We start from the raw sequence: 20,283 nt of genomic DNA, 5'->3' as shown, positions 1-20,283 counted from the left end.
GATTCTGGCATCATGTGACTATGTGAGAATCTAAGATTCCATTGTAAAAAGTTTCTAGCCCTTATAATTGTGGAGAGAACCTTGAAAATGTGACATTAAAGGCTAGGAAACCAGAAGGCAAATGTATTGTTTTTAAGCCAATCTCAAGATTTTTGAACATGGGATTGGAAATACTTAGAATAGTAGGTTTAACTATAAATATTATTGCACTCATTGATTATTTAAATTTAGTCTTCAGGACGTTTAGTGACTCGTCCTTCCTGGATTAACCCCACATCATCTCATCTCACCAAAAATCCCCTCCTCCCCCAGACTTTATAACCGTGGTCAATGAGATAGATCCATACATATTTACATCAAGCTTCTAGCTGATGGGCACACAGGCAATAACTTCTCTGAGAATATCTGTGAAATAGATGTTTTGATTGTTTCTGTTCAGCAGCTGCTCTTTGAAGTGAAGTAACTTGTTGACTTTTTTAATTACAGGCATTAGTGCCTATATTTGCCTAAAAATGGCTTTAATATATGCTTAGATGACTTTTTTTCCCTCTTGAAGTGTAAAAATAGCAGAACTTGCTAGTGAAGATTGTAAATGTCTCCTTTCCTTAAACACAGTCCCTCCAAACCGGCTACAGTTTGCAGCAGAGACTTTGTATGCAAGTTTCAGCTTGGAGCCACTTCTTATGGCTGATACAAATCTGTGAAAACTGGGTTTGTAATGGAAATGCTGATGGCTTCAACGCCAGCAGCACTAGTAGGCACCACTAAAATATTTGAGGAGGTAGAAGAGCCTTTAATTATGTTGGTGTTTAAAAAAAAAAAAAAAAGTTGGGGGTGGGAAAGAAGTTAGCATTGTGTGCTATTACTAAAAGGATTAGAAGGCTATGCAGCTAAGATGATTCATAAACAATCCTTTTGCATATTTGCAAGTGTTTTTCTGCTGGCAAAAGGCATTGTGTTTGGTTTTTCATGTAGTCTTTAGGTGGACAACTTACAATGATCCAGATACGAGTTGGTGGGGAGTGGGAGAAGTGGCAAAACCTGTATAATTTTAAAGCATTCGGTCAACAAAATGAGTTTAGTTAGAGGTACAGTTGTTTGAAGAATACAGATCCTTCATCTGAGAGGAGGGTGGGGCAGGCAGAATCTAGCTTTCAATAAAAGTGAAGTTTCTCTAAAGGAGCGAGGTGGGGGGGAATAAAGGGGACTGTGGAGTAGCATCCACAGATCCATTGAAAACTCAGTGGCTGCAAAATTAAAGATCATGTTCTTACTGATGTATGATAGAACTCACCACAGCATGGTGTATCAATTTTTAAACAAGTTAAAACTCTTAAAACAGCATTTCATTATGGTAAAATTCCTGGAAAATGGAAGTATTTTTCTTTAAATAACTGAGAATTTAAATTGAAATATGGTAATAGTTGCAGTGTCTTTTAATTATTTTCCATATTAAATCTCTTTATGGTCCACACTTGGGAATTTACAAATAATGAATATACGATTAGTCTAATTAGAAAAATAGTCAAAATTATGTCTTGAAGTGGCCTTAGCTAAAAGCCTATTACCTAATTTATTTTTATAAATGTAAGGACTACAGGCCTATGATTTGACTATGCAGTGTGAACTAATTTGGACATGCTGATAGATAATAGCCTTTAGGTTTCATGCATTCCAAAGCAACTCCCACCCTCAAAAATCTAGTCTGCAAAACAAAAGGGGAGAGAGAGGCTTGGCCTTTCACACACCAAAAGATTTCTCTCTTAGAATATAAGCCTAGACTGAAACTAAATTGCTGCACTGGTGTCAAGTAGCATGGCTGGTGGTTTGTGACATAAGAATGGAGAGATATAAAACATTGTCCATATGTGTACTTCAGTGTTACTCTTAAAAATCTCGGGTAGAGAGATCCAAGCACACACAGGTATTGTGTACATCTGGGGTGTGGGGGAAACAATTGATCATACCTTGACATTTTTGTAAGGGAGAGCGGGATGTTCCTTTGTGCGACAAGATAAGGGCCACATTTTCGTCTTGAATGTTGCATATAGATGTATGCAACTCTCCAAAGCTGCTTCTGTGGTTGGGTTTGTATGCGCGAAAGGAAAATGAGACATGCATCATGTCTGAGATTAGAATCAGATCCTCAAATTTAAATCTAGCATGCTTTGAGTTTTTAAGAGATCTATCTTTGTTGAAACTTTAAAACCTTTCCTGTTCTGCATGTAGTGACGCATGGTGTTCTTAAACTGGGGGAGGGGAAGTGCGGCAGCTGTGTAACACATAACTTGTTACCTAGGCCTCCATTTGTGTGAATAACAGTGTTTTTAATCTGAATTGCGGCAGTAGGATTTGCAGTTCAAGGATGCCCCTCTCCATTAAAATAAAGATGCTATGGTGTATCTGTGTTTTAGCATTTGAGAATCTACTTGTAGTTAGCAACTATCTCTTCTTGTTGAACAATTTCATTAAACTTGCTCATCTGGTATTTTGAGGGGGAAAATATTTCATTGTTTCAGAAAAAAATTAATCTTAAATATTAACTATATTATAATGTTGACAACTTAAGTATTTGAAGCCTGTTCCCCAATATTCCTTCTGCTGGCAAGCATTTTGTTTGGTTTTATGAGCTTATGGCCCAAATTAGGTAAAATATAGCAATTATTCCCCTTATTGTGTTGTGTAGAAATACACATTAGAAATTGCTTAGCTTTTTATAGAAATAATGTAAAACTTCACTAGCCATTTGTCAGTTCTAAACATAGTTTCCAGGGTAACAATCGTGTGTGTGTGTGTGTGTGTGTGTGTGTGTGTTTTTAAAAGCTATGCAGTGTAAATTCTCCTTTTAGCAAAGGGAATTAAAACAAAACTTGGTTTTTAAAACATTTATCAGAATTGCTCATTAGGAGCAAATGAACTGGTGGGGCCACAATTTTATTTGAAACTTGTAGGTGACTTAAAATATGGAGCATTTATTCAATATCCTCATTCAAAGGATTTTGTGTTTTGCTTAATTTCTTATATGTCTTTTTAAAAAGAGGAATTAAATTTTAACTACTGTATCTTCCCAGTCTTTCAAAATCACTTACCTGACTTAACTGGCAAGCAAATTCACTGCAATATTAATTACAGGAAAAGCTATTCCATTGCTAGCTTAAAAAATCCCCTACTGTGATGTTACTTTGGTGCTTGGTGTGACTGCTTTATATTTGCTACACAGAGAATATTGTGAGTTCTTGTGAATAATTAATTTGTGTAACTGTAGAATGTGGGCCTGATTCTCCCTCTCACTGGTATGAATCAGAAGTAACTCCGTTGTCACGGTGGCTGAAACTGTTGTGGGAAGAGCATTAGGCACTGTCTAGATAAATAGAGTAGCTTTAAAAAACAAAAATCTACAGAGTGGCATTAATAACCATTTTAATTAATTTTTGTTTTATGGTTAAACAGTAGGTGTAATAAATAATTAAAAATATAAATGTCATGTTTATTTTTCCGGCAACCAGAAAAATCATTTGAAGTCTGATTTATTAACAGGAATTTGCTGTATTGGTACAAGAATCTTTAGCTTTACACTCACTGTGTCTGGCTAATCCAGTTTGAATATCTGGACAGCTTTTTAGATACTCCAGTCCTTTATTAGACCATATACTATTTGTAACAAATCTCAACTTTAAGTTTTAAAATACGAGTATTTGGTGTGTGGTTTTTTTTATTATTATTTTTATGGGAGTTGTTTGTAAAAGGCTTTGCGCACAATGGCAGTATAGAAGCAAAATCAGTTGCTGTAAAATGCTGGATATAAAGATTAGGAACTCTGAGCAAAAGTTGGAGATGTTTTTGGTATTCCTTGTAAACACATTTGCACAGCAACATCGTAATCTCCCCTCCCCTGAAAAAACGCAAACATCTATGAATTTGCCTTGGCCAGTTATCACCCAGTTCATCATACAAGAATGAGAATGCTGAAATGTATTTAAGCCAGAGATATGTGCATGGCGAGTGTTTGAGCATCTTTACCCCAAAAGAAGTTCTTGGGAGGTGAGGGGAGCAAATCATTTCAGTATTTCCTTTCATTTACAATCTCTGCTTAGCGCTGTTCTAAACCTTTAGGGTTCTCCTTGGCCACAGGCATTGTGGGTCCCTAAACATGTTTTGAATGTATCCTCATTCAGAAGTTCTTTCTAAGATACATAAAAATTGCTTTATTAATTGAAACAACGAGGAGTCCTTTGGCACCTTAGAGACTAACAAATTTATTTGGGCATAAGCTTTCGTGGGCTCGTTGAGTAATCTGTGTTACACTACTTTAAGCATACCATTGTATAGTTACTTAATAAAGAACTGCACTTTTCTCTGCCAGTGAGCACAGTGAAATCTGTAAGCATATAAAACTGATGTGGGCATAGTATAAATCTGTTCATGTATTTCTTCAAGTCACTGTTGATACTTGTATTTGGATCCAGTTTCCAACACTGCACCAAAAGTGTAATTGAAATAATAGTATTAGAGTTTATCCAGTTCTTTTCTTCAGTTGCAGTTTCAGAGGAAGTCTAATACAGGAACTAAAAAAATGTATATTTCATTCTCTCTGGTAGAGGATTGTTGTGTGTATTTTGAGAGAGAGAAATAACATACTTTTCAAAAGTTAGATGTATGTAAATTATCTGAACACCACATTATTAAGATCAGACGCATATGTCTGATTTTAATAAGTAACTAACTGTATAACTCAAGTGAACCAGAGAAATTGGTCACAATGATTAGATTTATTATAAAGCTCTATTAAGATGCCCACACACTCTTAGGTATCAGGTTATCGCCAAAAATTTCATTCAATAAGTAAAACCTTCATGAAGTTAAGAATGATTCGGTCATTTCTTTAAATCTTGGGTGACTGCAGTTGTCTTAATTTTTATAAATTAATTCATTAATAAATATTAATATAACAAAAGTGATTGAGCATGACCCAGGAGCACAATCACATTATAGTATTAAAATCTAGCATGTTATACCTTGCCAAAGAGAGCAGCATCATTTAGAAGGGATGTACATGAGCTAATGGTTACTGAAATAGAAAAATGTCTCTGGAATGAGATTGAGATTTCCATCCCCCCAGGATTGAGGCATCTTTTTAAAATGAGAATTCCATACCTTAAGCACCCTAAGTGTGTATTTTCTTGGAGAAAAGTCCTGGTCTAATGAAAGCTAGATAGTGGTGTCTGTCTCACTGAAATCAGTGACCAGGATTTGTCTATGGACCATATTAGCAGATTTTCCATGTGGTTTGGTTCATGATACTTTCTCAGAAGTTATTGAAGTAAAATTGTGTGGTGATCCTGAATGGGAGTGTGTACACAGATCAGATGAACATAATTCAATAAAATATTATTGGCACGACAAGCTGTTAAACAATGTTGCCAAAGTGTACAACAGCAGTGGTAGGTACAATCCTGTCCAAGTTTGAGCAACTGAGAGCCTCATGCATTTATCCCCCCCCATTGCTTTTGGGTGAAAAGCCTTAAACCTTTTTACTTTGAAGAAATATTTTTTGCACTCACTTTCTAGAAAGTGTCTGTGGTCTCTCTGTCACATTAGTTGCATTACGACTCTGGGTGTGGACTGAACTTTGTGCGTGTGTGTGTGTGTTCTAACTCCATTGACTACAGTACAACAGTAATGTGAAAGGATTCCACCCCTTCCCCCCAACCTTTCTACTTATATTTTTATGATCTGCATAAGAAAAACTAGATGATGTAAAAGTCTTGTTGGCAGTCAACAGAGTTGAAGTTAGGGCTGTTATGTTTGGAGCATGGCTGCTGAATGGTACAGCTGATTGTACTGACCTTACTTTAAACTTATAAGCAACAATGTGAAGTGTTCATTTAAAAAATGTGACCTTTCACTTTCACAGGGTATTAAGTGTCTTACTATTGCCATAAATTTGGAAGTGCATAATGTGAAAGATGCACCTTTTTGAGTCTAGCTTTCAGAAAGCTTTCCATCCCCCTAGATTTCCCCCATCTCCACAAATGATAGGGGATCTGGTCATTTAGGAATATGGTGCTCCCCCACAAATGCTTCTCTGTGTGGAAATAAACTGACTGGCCAAGTTAACTTTCATCAACTTTTTTTGTGTTTTAGTAGAGAAGAAAATTGAGACCTGGTAAAAGGGCATAAAACTAGATTTTTATGTTGTCTTGTGTTTTGAGGTAAAATTGAAGAAACACAGGATTTTTGTGCTAGATGAAATGGAAGGAGGGATCTATGTACATAAAATTCACCAGCTGATATACATTCAGAATAACTATTGCCTAGTTCTGTATCACGTGTTGAGCTCTTTCAGTTACATCTGCTGTCATGTGGTATATCTTGGATCCTTCTATAGCAAGTAATGACACTCAGAGCTCTCTAGTGAATTTTAATTGGAATCTACAAATGAGCAAGACTATAATAACATTCCTCACTTTTGAAGCACATTAAACAGCATTTAGATGACTGGTACTTTGCCTTGGAATGTTCTAATACTTTAAACTGTGATTACAGACTTGACTATAAAATATACATTCATCCATTCAGTTTTACTGTTGTGTTGATGAGTAAGAATATTTTGATAATGCAAGACAGTGGATCACAAAGGTAGACTTTTTAATCTTATTATGAAAAGCCTTTAACAATAAAGTTGCATGAGATTGCAAAGATTTCTCCAAATACACCTCTACCCTGATATAACGTGACCTGATATAACATGAATTCTGATATAATATGGTAAAGCAGTGCTCTGGGGGGGCAGGCTGCGCACTCCGGCGGATCAAAGTAAGTTCGATATAATGTGGTTTCACCTATAACGCGGTAAGATTTTTTGGCTCCTGAGGACAGCGTTATATTGAGGTAGAGGTGTATTCATATTTTTCACGTTGCTCCTTAGGCTGAAGTAGCTCCAGACTTTTACCAGCAGACTTTGTTCTACAAATCTTGGAAATCAAAATTCAGAGGTCTAGTTTAGTTTATTAATTATTTATACTGGAGACCACTTTTATTCTGTCTTTGTGATTGTGAACTCCACCATGAGGTGGCCAAATATGTGTTTTACCTATTTAAGAAAGTAGATTTGTATAAAATACTTCTACAGTTACATTGCAGTTGGTATCCGTTCATCTTCAGAGTTAACTTTTTTGAGAAGATAGCTATTTTAGTCAATTTAATTGCCCATCAAAAATAGATGATATGGAAGTGGGCTATTTACACAGTATGGCTAGAATACTGGGCCTGTTAATTATCTTCTGAGGGGAACCTTCACGCACCAAAAATGTTAAGGATACAACTGGAGTTTGGTTTAATACAAGGGGCCTTTTGAATAGAGTATTTCAAGATGTAAAAACTAGCTGGAAAGGTGAGTAAGTGAGGGTGAGAGAAGGTGTCAATTCTAGAAGAAATTTGCATAGAGAAAAAGAACGCTTCCATGCCATTGTTGGGCAAGAATATCCTTAGAAGTGAGCATAATCTGCTTCGTCATAAGACACTACTTGGCTATACATGTTTGTTTTATTTTTAAAAATTATTTGTTACTTTTTTGCAACATCACAAAACTTTGATACAGATCACTTTATAAACTTTAAACTTTTAAAACATTGGAAAGCAAAATAGTATGTGTTTGAGCCAGCTGTTATGTATTCTGAGGCAAAAGTGTTTCTTCAGCTATTCTTAGCCAACTAAGACTTAGTTGCACCCCATATCCCTCCAAAGGGCTTTTAGTGATTCTTTTTATGGTATAATGTTATCAATTTTCATGATTTCTTACAAGAATAGCTTAACCGGCCACATGCGTGCACACTCTACCTGAGTACAGCTAGAGCTGTGTTAATCTACACATTCTTGAGAATCCCAGGGGCTATGTGGCATCTCTGGCATTTATTTGTTCTTTTGCTTTGGGGGAAGGGAGGAGACAAAGGATTTGGCCGAGAATCTAGTCAGAACATTATTGGGCTTTGCTGTAGTACTTCAAAATAAATATTTTATTGACTAGATAAGTGACTGAAAGCGAATATAAATTTGACGTGAAAATATAGTGATTCTACTTTGGAGGCAAAAAATGTCAGGAATTCAGGTGTTAATGTGATCAGTTAGGCAAGCCCTTTAATCTCAAACCAAACCTATTTATCCAGGGGTTTTGTTTTTGTTTTTCTTTTTGCAGGGGCTGTAGAATGCAGTAAATATTTGAAGTTTCCTCTTGGAAACCTCCTGGTATAACATTTTTTCTCAAAAACAGTGTGGGGTGGAAAACTAGTATTTTGTTTATGCTTTTGTATACAAAAAGCTAGATACTCGTGTTGTGCTTGAAAAGGTTTAATGAAAATAGCTTTCAAGCTACATGCTTTTATGAAACATCACAGCTGCCACATGTAAAACAAATATTACTGTAACAGTTTGATGGATTTAGACTTACATTGGTTTTGATCTGACTTCCTCCCTTTGCACTTCATTGTTTTGCCTTTGTGTACTGTGGATCTGCTTCTGCCTAATTTATTAGAAAATATGCTTAAATGTACATTTTTTGCTATTAATGATGCTTTTTCTGTTTTTTAACTATTTTCTTTAATTCGTCTGCAGGAGTCGGAAACTTCAGATCAGAAATATCCCGCCTCACTTGCAATGGGAGGTAGGATTTCACATTTTAAAATTAAGACATCCATATCTAAAGCTGTATATTTCTGTTTCTTTCCTCCTCCACAAGACTTCATGCCTTTGCCCTTCCCTCCGCTGGCTTCACACATGCCCCATTCTGTTCTTGGGGGAGAGGGGAGAGAGGGCATGGTATCCTTTGAAAGTGTGAACAATAGAGCCTTCTAAGCAATTCAGATAACTGTCTTCATTTCTACTCTCTGAGTTAACATACATTTTTTTGAAATAGATTCTTGGGTGAATACTGACGTCCTGATTCAGTCAGTCTCTTTGACAGAAGGTTTGTCCCTTTCAGAATTTTCTGGTATATGAACTCAGTAATCTTATGGAAGTTTGGATTTAAACACTCGGCAAAAAAACTTTCAACAGCAAAACTTTAATACTAGGCCTTTTGTCTTTCAAATATTTTTTTTTTTTCCTTTCCACGGGTGGTAACATAATGGTAACTCTACAAATAGAAACTGGTTTGCTTATACAGTACAATTAAATCATCCACTCCGTCACCAGTCATTTCCATAGCAATTGCGTGTGATGCCACAAATAAACTATTGTGATTTTTACAGTAGGTAGGAGCAGGATGGGTTCTTATGAAGAGAAATCTTTGTTTTACACACACATACAGTGGGAAACTATAGTAAGTGTATTTTTCAAGTGTCCCTCTAGTCTAGCCTAGCTGATGGTAAGTCGTCATGCTGGCAGATGGAGATCCGAGTGGGTAAAGAATTAAGTTCTTACAATGTCATTCGTCTGATGAAGCAGGTTGGCCAAACCTGTTCAGTTGTCTTTCTGTCTGCAACTACTTCATCTGCAAAATATAGACTAGGTTTTGCCCTGTTCTCAATTAGAAGAATGGAGACCGGGCTCTCTCAAGTTCAGGCTCCTCATTTAGGGGTTTGTGTGCTATGAACACAGCCCTAAAAAAAGAACAGGAGTACTTGTGGCACCTTAGAGACTAACAAATTTATTAGAGCATAAGCTTTCGTGGACTACAGCCCACTTCTTTGGATGCACAGCCCTGTTCACCTATCCCCTCCTTCTGGTTTTCATTGTCAAATCTGGCAGTTGCAAAATAAGATACTGCACAACATTTTGATTAAAAAACATAAAATTATCTCTGATAAAGTTTGCAGATGGCTCAAAAACTGGGAGAGTGGTAAATAATGAGGAGGACAGGCCACTGATTCAGAGCAATCTGGACCTCTTAGGAGACTGGGTGCAAGCAAATAGTATGCATTTTAATATAGCTAAATGTAAATGTCTAGGAACAAGATGAGGGATTCTCTCTTAAGAAGATTTCGGGGTCGCAATGGATATCAACTGAACCTGAGCTGCAGTGTGATGCTGTGGCTAGAAAGGTTGATGTGATTGATGGGTGGATAAACAGGGGAATCTTGAGTAGGAATAGAGAGGTTATATTATCTCTGTATTTGGCACTGGTTTGGCTGCTGCTGGAATACTGTCTGTCTCTGGTGTCAACAATTTAAGAAGTGTTGAAAAATTGGAGAGGGTTCAGAGACGAACCAGGAGAATGATTTAAGGATTGGAAAACCTGCCTTATAGTGATAGACTCAAAGAGCTCAATGTATTTATTTTAACAAAGAGAAGGCTAAGGGGTGACTTGATTACAGGCTATAAGTACCTATGTGAGGAACAGATACTTAATGGGCTATTCAGTCTAGCAGAGAAAGGTTTAACATAGTCCATTGGCTAGAACTTGAAGCTGGACACATTCAGACTAGAAATAAGCTGTACATTTTTAACAGCGAGAGTAATTAACCATTGGAATAACTTATCAAGGGTTGAGGTAGATTTTCCATTACTGGCCATTTTTAAATCAAGATCATAGGTACTGGAACTAGGAGTGCTGGGGGTGCTGCTGCACCCCCTGGCTTGAAGTAGTTTCCGTCATACACAAGGTTTACAGTTTGGTTCAATGGCTCTCAGCACTCCCACTACAGAAATTGTTGCAGTGCCCCGATCAAGGTTTGTATGTTTTTGTAAAAGAGATGCTCTCGGAATTGCTTTGGGGGAAGTTCTATGACCTGTGTTTAATGCAGGAGCTCAGGCTAGATGATCGCAATGGTCCCTTCTGGCCATGGAATCTGTGAATAAGAATATCCATTATAGGTAGGGTGACCAGACAGCAAGTGTGAAAAATCGGGACGGGGGTGCGGGGTAATAGGAGCTTATATAAGAAAAAGACTCAAAAATCGGGACTGTTCCTATAAAATCGGGACATCTGGTCACCTTAATTACAGGTCACTCCTGTGTTTTCCCCAAGTTGGACAGTAGCCATCTGTATATCTTAGCGTTTTATACTGCCCCCATCATCATGGTGACTGAATGCCTTCCATGTAAAGACAATACAATAGCAAATTCTCTAGTGGACTTTGTGGATTCTTTGGCAATGCTACTTATTTTGGGGGTAAAAACTCTGCCTGGGAGGGTAGGGTTTTTGGCTTTGGTTATGTGTGGATGTTTTGAGGTTTTTTTAATAGTTTTGTTTTTTGGTCGGTAAGGGCTTAATGGTAGCAGGTAGTGTCAGTGTTATGCCATTCTTCAGTAGCAAACTTTCCCCAGATTTCTGAACTTTTGTCGTGCTGGCTGTGCCCAGTTCCTTGAAATGCCTCTGTGTACCTCAGTCTGTTGGTCTGAGTCTCTCTCACTAAAAGGTATATCATTACCTTTATATTTCTGACCTCACTGGTAGATGTCTGTCCTGCTTTCCCTCAACTCCTAGTATAATTGATCCCCAAAATGTTGTAACTGTTTTATGGTGACATTCTGGTTGCATTTCAGTTAAGGTGAGCATCTTTCTGTATGGGCTGTGTCTTTCCAAAAGGTTCCTAAGGCCAGGTCTACACTACAGACTTATATTGGTATAACTGCATCTCTCAGAGGTGTGAAAAATACACATACCTGAGCGATGAAGTTATATCCCCCCATGTAGACCGCTCTATGTCAAGGGGAGAGCTTCTCTCCTCATCATAGGGACCACCTCTCAGGAGGCGTTCTGCGAAGTACCTGCTTAGCACAAAGGTGGGGTGAGTTCAGTCACATAAAAAAGCTTCTAGCAAGTGCTGAAGAGGAGCATGTTCACTATTAATGGTATAGGAAGGTATAAGAGAAGTGTCCTGGAATTACCTCTGCAGTATCTTTCTCCTAAATGCTTCTGCTTCCACACACATAGTCAGCTAGACATGAGGAACTTCAGGGTCTCTGTGTGTGAATTAGATGTTAAAAAGGCAAAGTTTAAATTCATTAGACACTTCGGGATTGTCTTCATGTACAGCACTACAGTTAGTGAAGATGCTCCTACATCAGTGGGAGAGCTTCTCTCATCTGTGTAGTTACCACATCCTGGTGCTAAAAGCTCTTGCAAGAGCTCCCTTTGAACTCTGTTGGAAGGGTCTTGGATTTGTCATCCTTAAAACTGCCTTTCTTGTGGCCACTTGCTTGGTGGGGAGAGTAGGAAAACTTTAAACCCTTGAGCAGGGATCCCTGCCTGTCTCTTTATAAGAACAACCTCTTTGCATGACCTTTCTCTGTAGCCCTGTATGCTGCAGCTGGCTACTGCCCCATGCCCCAAAGTACCCAGTGTTTCTGCTGAAGATGGGCATTGCTATTCAAGTGCCCACACTGTGGGCTGGCATAACGGATGATGGAACAATTTTACCTATTTTTCTTATAGTCATTCTGTGCTAATCCATTTATTTTATGGTTCTTTTGTTGCATTGGTAGAGTTGGGGCTGTTTTAATTCTTTATGTATTGTTTTGAAAACATTACATTATATTGCTGGCAAAGTCTCTAACCAGTCAGTCCTCGTAGAGAGAAGGTGTCAATGTACAAAATCTTTGCTTTTTCCTGTCTCCATATGCTGGTGAGAGAACTCAATCAACTGCTTGCACTGGCATAGAGGGACTTGGAGAAACCAGGTTACAAGGTAAGAAACTAATATTTGTGTGTGAATTAGTATGTTTCTAATACTGTTGTTTTAAGGAGGTTATCCTATATTGTTGTTTTCTGCATTAAAGTCCTCTTTCAGTTCCCTTGAAAGGAAGGAACTCTGAGGGATTTTAAAAATAGGGCTGCATTTTATATAAGAGAAACCAGACCAATGTATCACTGTATTGAATGGTCAGTGAACACGTTATACGCTGATGCCTTGTAGTTTGTTGGTAATTTGTATTGTGGTGGTACCTACAGGCCACTGTCAAGGGCCCATTGTACTAGGTGTCCTCTCGCATTCCCCTTCTCGTACCAAATAGGTGCCCCAAAGAGCTTACAATCTTATTTTTTTAAATGCAGGTCACTGTTTCACGAGGAGCTTGGTAATCTGTTTTGTGCTAGGGAGACTTGGCAGAAAACTATATGAATTTGTGCGTTTAGACAAACACTTGAAAATAGCTTAAATGAAGTTTATTGCCTTTTGTCTGAATACAATGGATTTACACATTTGAGGCCACAATCTGCCCAAAATCAGGTCCTGGCAGGCCAGATCTTAGTTTTGCCTCCTCACTATACCATGTTGGTCATAGATCAGATTAGACATCTCAACAAAAATATGCGACTGTTTAACCTGAATGTATGAGTGTTAGCATTAAACAACATTTATATTATGGTAGCATCTTCAGACCTCAACAGATTGGGCACTGTTGTGGTAGGCGTTGTACAAATCTCAGCTCACTCTGGAATCAAGGAAGGAGAATGACTTGTGGCTGAGCTTTCAGTTGTCTCAGTTGATGGTTTACTCTTGGAAGACTAGGATAACAAATATCTTTACTTGCATTGTAACGTTTGAAATTAACCGAATTTAAGATTTTTTTTTTTTGAGATTCTTGTTTTTATTATATGGTATCATCATGCATAGTATTAAAGTTCCTGCCACAGTGTCAACCCTCTTCTCTTTATTTGGAGGCATTAAAATGAATAGTGAAGGATAAGAGTTGTCACTGAGTTCTTAGAGAAAATCACTTGCTGAGAGGCTGCTGCACAACTCTGGTGGTATCAGATGCTCTGGGAGGCAAAATGTAAGATTTTACTGTTATTTTTCATTGTTTTTGAACTGTCCTGCTCACTAGTGACAAACAAGAGGGTCTCCAATGTATGCAGCGTCTAAGCCATAAAATTTCTGTAGAAATTTTAAACTTGGATGTTATAAACAAGGTAACTTTTTTTAAACGTGAGCCGAATGTAAACTTTTATGTTGTCTTCCTGAAAACTTCAGTGCCTCTGTTGCTAGTAGCTTTACTAGGAAGCAGCAGAGAAATTTCAAGTCCTTGGGCAGCTTGACTTCTGCTTCTTTAGATAGCAGTAGTGAAACTGTTAAGTGTTAGGTCCATTCCACACAGCTACTTGGGAGAACTATCAATAGGACCCCAAAAAAGGAAGCTAAGAGAGTGACAGAATAAGGGATCCATTTCTCTTTATCTTTCCCTTTACAGCAGTCTAGATCAGGGAGAAGAGAGAACTTCTTGACCCTTCCCAGCACTTATTTTTTGGATTTTCATGTTATTGGACATCTACTAGTTTAGTTAGGCTGATACTTAGGGCTTGTCTTCACTACCCGCCTGGATTGGCGTGTAGAAATCGATTTCTCGGGGATTGAATTATTGCGTCTTGTCGGGGCGCGACAGTCGATCCCCGAATCGACGCTCATACTCCACCAGCCCAGGTAAGAGTAAGCGCCGTTGACGCGGGAGCCGCGGCGGTCGATTTGCCGCCGTCCTCACAGCGGGGTAAGTCGGATTGGATACATCGAATTCAGCTACACTATTCGCGTAGCTGAATTTGCGTATCTTAAATCGATTTCTCTCCCCCCTCCCCCCAGTGTAAGCCTAGCCAAAGACAGAGCTACCCAGCAGAGTCCACACACAGCAGCTGGGTAGAAATCCAGTGCCTTCCCTCCTGGACATTACTTTTCTGCACATGTAGCAGGGATAGTTCAGAACTGATGGTTACAAACTCCTTAATGTGGGGGAACCCTTTCTCCCTTAGATTCCCTACTGGACGGTCTGCTTCCTGTGTGGAATGTTGTAACTAATTCTGCAGTCTCTGGAAAATTGTAATATAGCAGGATTTAAAGCAGAGAATTAACTCCTACGCATTAATCTCTTTTGGTTCAATTTTATAGTTTTTCATCCAAAAAGCCACAGATATTTAATTTGTTGCCAGAGTGCTAATGTTAATGGCAGGCAAACAGACTTTGTGGCAAGGGCAAGAAATCTTCTAAATTCCATGGACGAGGCAAAGCCACCTTTTGTTGTTTGTTATAGGTTGCATCTGCACATTATGCAGGCAGGGTACTTTTAAGGGGAGAAGTGAAACTGAAACACGAGTGGTAGAGACACCTGTCCACCCAGAGTTGTATTAGTTCTGCTTCCCTTAGTCATGTATGCATTGCTTCATTGCCTTTCAAGTCCAAGACCTGTCACCCTTACTCTTGAATTGTTGCCAGAGGTTTGCTGTGGATAAGTGACAATATCATACCTATTTTTAAGAAAGGGGGGGAAAAATGATCTCGGAAACTACAAGCCCGCTAGTTTGAACTGAATTGTATGCAAGGTCTTGGAACAAATTTTGAGAGAGAAAGTAGTTAAGGACATACAGGTAAATGGTAATTAGGATAAAATACAATGTGGTTTTACAAAAGGTAGATTGCACCAGACCAACCTGATCTTCTTTGAGAAGATAAAAAAAAAAAAATTAGTTAAGACAAAGGAAATGTGGTAGATCTAATCTACCTGGATTTCAGTAAGGTATTTGATATAGTTCCACATAGGAGCTTATTAGTTAAATTGGAGAAGATGGTGATTAATATGAGAATTGAAAGGTGGATAAGGAACTGGTTAAAGGGGACTACAAAGGGTCATGCTGAAAGGTGAATTATGAGGCTGGAAGGAGGTTACTCTTGGAGTTCCTCAGGGATTCGTCTTGGGACCAATCTTATTTAACGTTTTCATTCATGACCTTTGGCATAAAAGGTAGGCGTGCACTAATAACATTTGCAGATGACACAAAGTTGGGAAGTATAGCCAGTATGGAGTTGGATGGGAATATCATGCAAGAAGATCTGGAGGACCTTGAAAATTGGATGAAATTTAATAGTGCGAAGTGCAAGGTGCACCTCGGGACTAACAAAAAGGGTTTTTTGCTATAAGCTGGAGACGTAGCAGTTGGAAGGAACAGAGGAGGAGAAAGACCTGGGTTTATTGGTTGATCATAGGATGACTGAGGTGCCAATGTGATGTGACCATGAAAAAGGCTAATGCAGTACTAGGCTGCATCATAGAATATCAGGGTAGGACCTCAGGAGGTCATCTAGTCCAACCCCCTGCTCAAAGCAGGACCAATCCCCAGACAGATTTTTGCCCCAGATCCCTAAATGGCCCCTTCAAGGATTGAACTCCACATTTCCAGTAGAACAGGGAAGTATTATTACCATTATACAAGGCACTGGTGAGACCTCATCTGGAATAGTGGGTGCAGTTCTGGTCTCCCATGTTTAAGAAAGATGAATTCAAACAGGAATAGGTGCAGAGAATGGTTACTAGGATGATCAGAGGAATGGAAAAACCTACCTTATGAGAGAAGACTTACGGAGCTTGGTTTGTTTATCTCAGTGGTTGTCAACCTATTTACCATTAAGGGACGCGTATGCCGAGTATACCTGCATGGCCCTGAAGACGTCACATGAGACATAACTCTGTGCTGATTGGGTCGCAGGTTGAGAACCACTGGTTTAGCTGAGCCAAATGAAGGCTGAGGTGAGATATAATTGCTTTCTTTAAATACATCAGAGGGATAAATTAATTTAAATAACTCCTCTCCCTTCCAGGTAAGTGCCAATGTTGACACAGGAACAAATGGCTATAAAGTGGCCATTAACAAGTGTAGGCTCGCAATTAGGTGAAGGTTTCTAACCATCAGAAGAGTGAAGTCCTGGAACAGCCTTCCAGGGGGAGTGCAATGGGGGCAAAAAACCTAACTGGCTTCAAGACTGAGATTGATAAACTGATGATGGGGATGGTAGATGAGATTATCTACAATGGTATGTGGCCCATTAGTGACAGCTAATAGCAAAAATCCCCCGTGGCCAGAGATAGGGCATTAGATTGGGAGGGCTATTAGTTACTACAGAGAATTCTTTCCCAGGTGTCTGGCTGGTGGGTCTTGCGGACATGCTCAGGGTTCAACTGATCGCCATATTTGGGGTCAGATTGGCAAAGACCCTGAGGTGTTTTTCTTTCCTCTGCATCATGGGCATGGGTCACTTGCAGGTTTAAACTTGTGTAAATTGTGGATTCTCTATAACTTTAAGTCTTGAAATTATGAATTGAGGACTTCAGTAACTCAGCCAGAGTTTATGGATCTATTACAGGAGTGGGTGGATGTGGCCTGCAATGTGCTTGAGGTCAGACTAGATGGTCATCATGGTCCCTTCTGGCCTTAAAATCTGAATCTATGAATGTGTCTATTGTATTCAAAAAGAAAAGGAATAGTGGAGCTGGATGATTGAGATCCTAGACTTTTCGTATGGCACCACTTAAAGGATCATGTATTCTCAAAGCATGGGTAAATAATCTCTAAAATGAGAAGAATGTGGACAGAAGTTACTTTTTTAAAAAAATACTGTACTGCACTTGATTTCCTAAAACATCTGCTTCTACTGACTTCTCTTCATCCTACAAAAAACTCTAAAATAGTACAAGTTACTTGTTGAAACTAAAGTCAGATATGTAGCTCCTTAGCATTTGGGGGAACTTACATACGCTGAGTAAATAAACTGAAACTAGGGTAGAGGGATTAGATGGCTCCATATAGAATTTATTGGAATCATATTCAAGAGAGGAAAACACCATAGAGAGATGGGGGATGAGGGGGAATCTGCAAAAAGAGGTGTATTTTTGGCAGGTAAATGGGATAAAAATTGTTAACTTCTTTCTTCTGTTCATCTATGAAGTTTATCTTCCTAGCCAAAAAAAAAAAGGGAAGAAAATGTTTCAGACAAGTAAATGTGGATCAGCTGATCTTTCTTAAATTTTAACAGTCAAAGCCAATCCTGGTGTGTTTCCAAGGGTGCTGTAGATTTGGAATCTAGCAGAAGCCATGATATTCAGGGAAAAGGATTTCTTCACAATAAACCAAAACTAAAGGAAGAAATGTCGAGATGGTTCCTGCAGCTCTCTGGACATCTGTAGGTCGATGCTATGCACGGCTCAGGTGGAGCCTCATGGTCTCAGACACCATCCGGTGGTTCAGGGACATCTACATCAAACGCATCACCAGCCACCGACAGTACCAGGAGGTGTGAGCTGGCGTGACATCGTTCTTCGACTACAAGAAAGGGACCAAGAGACTTTCTCCGTTGGATCATATGAACTGGAACCATAAACTCCCTAAACATTAAATCTCACCAAATGAGGGTCAATCCATCCTCCTCCTCATATCCACTCATGATAACCCACACCTGAACATAGCCATTATATGAACTTCATACCCTCATATCTCAGTGCCTGAACTTTGACCCATCAACCATTTACCCCCAATCGGGGATATTGCAGATTATGTATTCCCTGTGCCACCCAATCTTAAACCCAACTTCGCACCCCTCCATAATCGGTGTGTTATTCCCTGATAACCAGAAACTTCTATGCTTAAACTCTGTACCATTAATTTTTTTTTAAACCTCATCTTAATAACATTTTTAAATCTATTCTTTGCCAAAGCAGACCTGGCTTTGTGCAACCAACAGGGACAAAACATTTAAAATTCATCCTTAAAATTGATGCTAATGACAATTTATACAGATACATCCACAGCCTCCCTCAAATTAATTCCACACTACTAAATGTTATCCTTCGCAAGTGGAGAGGAGGCAGTGTAGTCAGAGAAGCTATGAAAAATTATTTGCTTAGGAGCTGCAGATATCAGAAGATGATTTTGGATCCACTCTCTTACAAGCAAGTATTGGAACAATAGGATGAGATAAGCCCAGACCAGACTGGTCTGTCTTATTAAACAGTAGCTCTAGTTCCAATGTACAACTCTCCCTGGCATCCCAATTGTCAGCATGTCTAGTGGTCGGGCTGATGTGCTTTACAACAGAATGGGAAAAATTCCACTTATGCCAGGTTAGTCCTAGACATAACTCAAGGTTTACATTCTGAAAATGAATCAAGACTTTCTTGCTGTTTTGGATCTAGACGCTGCAGAAAATGCCCCCACCATTAGAAACTGTCAAGTGTGGCAATGTTAGGGAGATGCTAGCTCTTGGAATTCACTAAATATTTGAGAGAGTTGAAGTTTCACACAGAGACCCTGAAGCACTTCACTGGGACACTTATTGACCTGAATTTGTCTGTGAGAGAGATACTGTACCTGTCTGTTGCAATAGCACCATGCCTCTGAACCTTTCTGCTGATTCTGCTCAAGTAACAGCCATTTCGGTTACCTAAAGTAAATGGTATTAACCAAACTACTAATTATTGTGGTAGAAGAGTTCAAGTCCCCTGGTGTATCTACACTCCTATTTGGACAACCTATTTTTATGGGTTTTGCTACAAAGCAATCAAGTGGGCACTACTGGCACCTGGGTTAATTCTGATGCAAGAGTTGACCAAATTCAGCCCAGTCATTGGAATACAAGGAGTTCTAGGAAAGATTCAGAAAAGGACTCTGACAAGAAGAGCCTCCCCCATAAGGTCTGGGCCCACTCTAGATAATGCTTTATATGTGAGATGTTAGGAAATTCCTTCTGCGGTAATGTACTTGGACTCCTACCACCATAAGCAGGAAGTTGGAGAGGCACCTGTGCCTCCATATGCAACTTCCAGTCTCTTTGATAACAAGGGAAAAAACACATACTGGTATACACACTTTGGCTCCTTCTTGGGAATTTTTTTTTTCTCTTTCATTTAAGACTCTCATGCAGGGCACCTGGTGCCTACAAGAGAAGTTATTCCATATAGACTGCCTAGAATTGAGCAGGCAGCACAACTGGCCAAACAATGGGCAACATTATGAATAATGCACACCTCTACCTCGATATAACGCTGTCCTCAGGAGCCAAAAATCTTACCACGTTATAGGTGAAACCGCGTTATATTGAACTTGCTTTGAGCCGCAGGAGTGCGCAGCCCCGCCACCCAGGAGCACTGCTTTACCGCGTTATATCCGAATTCGTGTTATATTGGCTCGCGTTATAGCGGGGTAGAGATGTATTTTCCTAACTAATCTTGCTAATTTACCTGAGTAGTGAGTCGTCAACCATCTGTGTGGGTGGTTGAGTATTGGAAAAATTTATTCACAAATAATTTACCCAATTGATGGATGAGAGGGGAAGATTGAATAAACTATCAAGGAATACTGCAACTTGCCACAGCAGTTGGGCTCCGATTTGCCTCGTCATAGTTCCATAAGAATTCAGTTTGTATTTATTGCTTATCAGGTTGGGCCACTGTGGTGCACACACACAAACAGGGAGGGGAAATGTATTCCATGTTGCATCCTAAATCCCAAGTGCTGATAGAGTGAGTGGAGAAGTACCCAGCATCTGTAAAAGGTCAGCAGAAAATCCCCATAGCAGATAATGTGTCAGG

At 39.1% G+C, this 20,283-nt stretch overlaps 1 protein-coding gene across 2 annotated transcripts in view; it reads left to right on the top strand.

Annotated features, from left to right (window-relative positions):
• Window positions 1-20,283, top strand: part of IGF2BP3 (insulin like growth factor 2 mRNA binding protein 3) — a 169,622-nt gene that overhangs the window by 18,626 nt on the left and 130,713 nt on the right. For both annotated transcript variants that reach the window (XM_034760624.1, XM_034760623.1), the window contains one exon: window positions 8,611-8,659. In XM_034760624.1, coding sequence (XP_034616515.1) covers window positions 8,611-8,659 — 49 coding nt within the window. The remainder of the gene's footprint in view (window positions 1-8,610; window positions 8,660-20,283) is intronic.

Source organism: Trachemys scripta, chromosome 2, assembly GCF_013100865.1.
Source record: "Trachemys scripta elegans isolate TJP31775 chromosome 2, CAS_Tse_1.0, whole genome shotgun sequence".
Classification (NCBI taxonomy): Eukaryota; Metazoa; Chordata; order Testudines; family Emydidae; genus Trachemys; species Trachemys scripta.
The sequence above is the reverse complement of the archived record's forward strand: the minus strand, read 5'-3'. Positions and strand labels throughout refer to the sequence as shown.